This window comes from Sminthopsis crassicaudata, chromosome 3, assembly GCF_048593235.1.
Source record: "Sminthopsis crassicaudata isolate SCR6 chromosome 3, ASM4859323v1, whole genome shotgun sequence".
Lineage (NCBI taxonomy): Eukaryota > Metazoa > Chordata > Mammalia > Dasyuromorphia > Dasyuridae > Sminthopsis > Sminthopsis crassicaudata.
Window position 1 is genome coordinate 546,066,163 of NC_133619.1, and position 6,000 is coordinate 546,072,162.

Here is a 6,000-nt window from a genome sequence, read left to right on the forward strand (position 1 = left end):
CAAGAAGGCAAAGCTGGGTTTATGGGATGCCAGAAGTACGCCTAAACTCCTAAAAGTTTTAGCCTACCACAGGAAAATCCTATAGAAAAGATTAAATGTATATTCTAGAGAGGGCCTTCTTGCCTGGAGAATGGTCTGCTCTCACTTCCTCACAGATTTAGGGTAGGGGTACTGCTTCAAAATAGTGTCTCAAGGGCTTAGCTAACCCCATTTAACATTTCTGTGAATCCTACCAGTTTCCAGGAGATTGGTGCTGACTGAAGCTTCATTTTCTCTCATAGTAGGATGATTCTGAAATAGACAATAAAGTATTTCTTTAAGAAATTGAAGCAGACGTTCCCATGGTCTTATGATGGAGAGAGCCATCTGCCCCCAGAGAGAGGACCATGGGGACTGAGTGTGGGTCACAACATAGTATTTTTACTTTTTTTGTTGTTGTTTGCTTGCATTTTGTTTTCCTTCTCATTTTTTCCCCTTTTTGATCTGATTTTTCTTGTGCAACATGATAAATGTAGAAATATGTATGGAAGAATTTCAAGTGTTTAACATATATTGGACTGCTTGCCATCTAGAGGAGAGAGAAAAAATTGGAACAGGGTTTTGCAAGGATGAATGTTTAAAAGTATCTATGCTTATGTTTTGAAAATAAAAAGCTTTTTAAAAAATTAATTTGAGGCAGAATTTGACAAAACAGAAATTTTGTCACTTTGTCCACAAAGCACAATGTCCTTGTAGTAACAATTAAATATTAACAGTTAATTCATCCACTACTTATTAAAGCCAAAGCATCATTCTGGAAGAGATAGAAAGCTAAACACACAATCCCTTGCCCACAAAAAGCTTTCTAGTAGAAAGGCCATAACCTAAATAAAAATAATATAAAGTGTTAAATGGAAAAGAGAGACAAGAACACCTTGCTCTCTGTTTTACCCCAAGCATCTAATCAGTTGGTGACTCTTGCTATTTTTACCTCCACAATAGCTCTTATATTCTTTCACTTATCTCCACCCACAGCTACCACCTTGGTCCAGACCCCCATCGCCTATCAACTGCTTCCTAACGGGTCCTGTCCCTTCTCTGGACCACCCCACCCACCACCATCTGTATTTTCCTTAAGCCTTGCTCTGACCATGTAATTCCAGAGATACCTCTAACTTTTAAAGCTCTACACAATCTGGCCCCAACCCATCTTTTCAGCACCAGTGTTTAGTTATTGCTACTCCAAAGCCTGCCAACCTGCCAAACTGTCTCTTTCTGTTCCCTATATATAACACTTATCTCTCTGCCTTTGCCCTGGTCTTCTTGCATGCCTGAAGTAGGAGAAGACTTCCCCACACAGAATGTGCTGATAAGAACAATTAGTTTCAGCGCCCACAAAGACAGCCAAAGCAGGGCCTAGGGGAGCTCAGAGTCTGACTCGGGAAAATGGGGATTACTGTGCAACTCAGCCTTGCTTCAGTGCAATTCACAAGCAAGTCAAGCCACCACTCCAAGATGTCAGTGGTCCTCTTCAAAAAGGAAGGACAAATCTAGGGAAGAGGATGTGGGGGGAAGAAGGGGGAATTCTGGTAAGGTTTTGTAAGAGTCAGTGTTGAAAAATTATCTATGCATTTGTTTTGAAAATAAAAAAAATTTAATTAAAAATAAAAGGAAGGACAAATGGCCTCAAGAACAGGACACTGCTTATTTCCAACTCTCAAAGCCATTTTCTTCCTTTAAGATGCAGCCCAAAAACTATCTTGTTAATGCATCTTTCCTGAACCTAAATGTTCCAGATCTCCCTCCTAACCTTGTATTTAACTAATATTTGTGTGTTTGTGTGTAGTATAGTTTTCAGCATTCACTCTTGAAAAACCTTGTGTTCCAAATTTTTCTCCCTCCCTTCTCCCACCTCTCCCCTCGACAGCAAGTAATCCAATACATATATAACATTCTTGCTGCTTTATCTCTCAGTAGAATGTGAGCTCCTTACTATAAGGACTATTTTATTCTTGGTATTTGTATTCCCAGAAACTAGCACAGTGCTTAACAAATAGCAGGTTCTTAGTATTTGTTAAATGATTGGGGAAAGAAAAAAAAGATGAGGAAAGATGATCCCAGGCTTGTCCAAATGGGAAGAAATAGAAGAAAAGGATACAGGAAACATAACCAACCCCCATGATGGAAGATGACATTGCTGACCTTAACCAATAGGACAAGGAAAAGTTATCATGAAGACTAAACATGTCCTCAATGAACCTAAGATAACATTCACATTTCAGCAGACATGATTTTAGAGTTCATATAGGACTTGGTGAAAACACAATCATATGTAAAGGACAAGATAAAAACTAAATTTGTGAATTCACTGGAACAGGGAACTCCCTCTAAGTTATTACCAATCTTCTATCAATCATCCTGCCAATGTAGGTTGGTACTTTCTCTCTGCAACTCAGTAAAAATAATAATAATTATAATAATTTCCTAAAGTACTAAGATTTGCTAAGGATCACACAATAATATGTGTCAGAGGCCCAAGAGGCACAATTTGTGTTAGTACTTGAACTAAACCTTTTTGAAATTCCAAGATTGACATTCACCACTCTACCTCATGCTGATTCTCTGCTAACAGATAGAAAGGTAGAAAAAAGAATAAGAAGGGGGAACCCATTTAACATGTATTAGTCAACCTGCCATCTGGGGAGGCAAAGGAGGGGAAAAATTAGAACAAAAGGTTTGGCAATTGTTAATGTTGTAAAATAACTCATGCATATATCTAGTAAATAAAAACTATTTAAAAAAAAGAAGAAGAAGGGGGAGCCCAAAGATATTTGATGAAGAACTGAATAGGAAGGTACACTGGAGTCAAGAAGCATGAGCTAAGAGACCTGTGGGACCATAGGCAAATTTCTGAAAGCATTTCAACTCAGACTAGCTGTTAGATATGTTGTAGAAAATTATTACTGAATTTGGGTTAGACTAAATGGGCTATTGTAGTGGAGAAAGCAGAACATTTGATTTAAAAGAGGCTAAAATCTCAAATCCATTTCTTACTGCTTACAGCAATAAGTAAATCTCTTCTGCATCCAGAGAGGGGAGGATTAGGAAGAAAGGGAAGAAGCGCTATTCACCTGTATTCTTCATCTGTAAAATGAAGGGTTTGAACTCTATGATCATTGAAGTCTCCTCTAGCTCTGAAATTATTATTCTATAACCTCTAACATGCCTTCTGGCTATATGAAAAAAAAAAACATAGACCTCTGGCCCATCTCAAGGTCTCAAGGTGGGGATAATTATATTTGTGTTATATGTCTAACAAACTGCAAGGAAAATTGCTTTGTACACATTAAGTTGCTGTATGAGTCACTGTAAAAGTGACACTCGATAAGGTTTATGGAGACAAAGGTTATGTCTTTTCTGAATTTTCTATTTCCCCTGCAGGTCCTAACAGACGAATCGTTTTATGCTATTTCAGTCCTGTACAATTCTTCATGACCCCATTTAGGGTTTTCTTGACAATGAGACTGGAATGGCTTGACATTTCTTTCTCCATCTCATTTTACAGATGAGGAAACTGAGCTAAATGGGAATATGGATTTGCCCAGATTCACAAAACTGGGGAATGTTTGGAGCCAGATTTGCCAGAACTCCAGGGCTGGCACTCGCTCCAATTCACCACCTAGCTGCTCTGAAATTCTAAGTACCCATAATTATAGTTCTTATATTCCATAACTGAAACTTTAAATATAACATTAAAACTCTGTGAGACACAAACTAAAGATCCAAGCCTCACTGTCAGGGGTTCTCAAACTACGGCCTGCTGAAGACGTTTATGTGGCCCCCAGGTTATGGCAAATGGGCTGAGGGGCAGAGACAGAGTGTGAGCTTTTGTTTTCACTATAGTCCGGTCCTCCCACAGTCTGAGGGACAGTGAACCAGCCCCCTATTTAAAAGTGTGAGGACCACTGGTCTAGTCTTAGTGACTCCTTAAAATAAACATTTATGCAGTCCTTCATTCGGATAATAAAAATTAATCAATCCATGCACATGTTTAACTTATATTGGAATCAGAGGGGAGAGGGTGGAAGAAAGAAGGGAGAAAATTTTGGAACTCAGGGTTTTGCAAGAGCGAAAACTTTCTTTGAATGTATTTTGAAAATAAAAAGCTATTAATTAAAAAATATGTTCATCACAAGGTTTTGCTTTATATATAAAATATGTTCACAAATGTTTCAATAGTACTGTTATCCTCTGCATTCATATATGTTATTTTAAGCATTTAAAGGCCTTTGTCTGAGAAGGGCTCTTGGAGTTTCAATGGTTAAAAACTCCTGCTCAGAGACAAAAGGCAGATACTGGCTCAGGAATGACAGCCGGTTGGGAGAGGTATTGAGTGCCAGGCCTGTAACGGGAGAAGTTAGTGCCCCCATTCTAAACAGCGGTTCTGCCGCTCACTAACTGGATGATCCTAATCAGTCCCTGGGCCGCTCAGTTCCTCTGCGGTAAAATGATCCTGGACAGGATGACTTGTAAGGTCCCTTGCTAGTCCTCACCGTGGGACTGCTGTGAGGGCCCTGAGCACTATTTTTTTTTTTAAATTTATTTAACGTGACCAGTATAATCCATCAGTAAAAAGAAAGGGGAGGATAGAATCAAAAAGAATATTTTCTGAAGAGAGATCTGAGCGGAGAGTCAGAAAGCAAACCCGTCTCCGATAACGCGATACCGACCCCGGAGGCGGCCAGCGGTGGATCCAGCGGGCTGGGCTCCTGACTTCGGCACAGCCCCCGGGCTTTGACTCTGGCTCTTCCCGCCATGGCTCTCTGGAAGACAATTTAATTATGAGTCAAATCCGCCTCTGGCACCCTGATTTTTTTCCTAAGAGCTGATCACCCCCAATGAATAAAAGCGCCCAGTGCTGAAGCCTCCGGCTCTGTTTTGGACAAGAAGGGGAGGGGGCACGGGGGAGAGAGTTTAAAAGTGTGAGCGGCCGAGGGAATCTGGAGGCCTCCTGCGCGCGCTCATTTCTCTAGGCCTTTGTTTCCTCGTCCGGAAAATGGGAATCTGTAACATACAAAGTTAGAAAAGGGCAACTTATCAAACTGAATTGGTGTAGTCACTGACCCCAGATGCAGGATGATGGCCTAACAAGGAAGGTGCTTGGGTGGAGGGGGACGAGAAAGAGGCCGAGCGCAACCGCGACGGGGAAGGGGTATCCCAGGAGATAGGGAGCAGTCTCCCCAGGGAACGGGCCGGGGCGCACGGGGCGCAGTGGGCGGCCTGCCAGCGCCTTGATGGCAGCTTGGCCACAGAATCCCGAAGGGCGCACCGAGGAGTGGCAAAGGCGGGAAAGCGCCTCGTAGGGAGCAGGCGAGGGCGGCGTGCGCCCCCAAGGACCTGGCGCCCAGAGCCCCCAGGAGCTCCTCCAAATGTCTCAGGAAGCTTGCTGCCCCCTTTTATCCAAGCTGTGGGCAGACCCTACCAGTGGAGAAAAGCTGCCAACTCAAGTGTCCTCCTCCAAGCGCCGCTCAGCCGTCCAGTGTCCGGGAGCAGGTTTTCTCCCCCTCACGTGGAGACCCACCTCCTCCTCGATTCCCCGCCTGGACCCCCCAGCCCCGCCCCTTCGGAGCCCGGTCCCGGCCCCACCCAGCTCAGCACGTGGTAGGGAAGCCTTTCCCTGATTCTGGGCAAGAGCAGCTAGGGTACCTACTCGAGTCTTCAGACTTTTTTTTTTTTTTTTTTTTAAATTAAAGCTTTTTATTTACAAAACATGCATGGTAATTTTTCAACTCTGACCCTTGCAAAACCTTCTGTTCCAACTTTTTCCCTCCTTCCCCCCACCCCATCACCTAGATGGCAGGGAGTCCAATACATGTTAAATATGTTAAAGTATATGAGTATATGTTAAATACAATATATGTATACATAGTTATACAACTATCTTGCTGCTCAAGAAAAATTGGATCAAGAAGGGGAAAAATGGGAAAGAAAACAAAATGCAAGCAAACAACAACAGAAAGA

The 6,000-nt window shown here is 42.3% G+C and overlaps 1 protein-coding gene across 2 annotated transcripts in view; it reads right to left on the minus strand.

The window, feature by feature from the left end:
- PIWIL4 (piwi like RNA-mediated gene silencing 4) overlaps window positions 1-5,525 on the minus strand; it is a 77,070-nt gene extending 71,545 nt beyond the window's left edge. Inside the window, exons 1-3 of one of the 2 annotated variants that reach the window (XM_074297487.1) lie at window positions 5,462-5,525; window positions 4,710-4,802; window positions 234-291 (exon numbers count right to left, since the gene is read on the minus strand). In XM_074297487.1, the coding sequence (XP_074153588.1) occupies window positions 234-291; window positions 4,710-4,796 (145 nt within the window). In that variant the 5' untranslated portion in view covers window positions 4,797-4,802; window positions 5,462-5,525. Of the gene's footprint in view, window positions 1-233; window positions 292-3,110; window positions 3,170-4,709; window positions 4,803-5,461 lie in introns of those variants that run through there. The other variant, XM_074297488.1, reaches the window with a different exon arrangement.
- Between the last annotated feature and the right edge of the window lie 475 nt (window positions 5,526-6,000).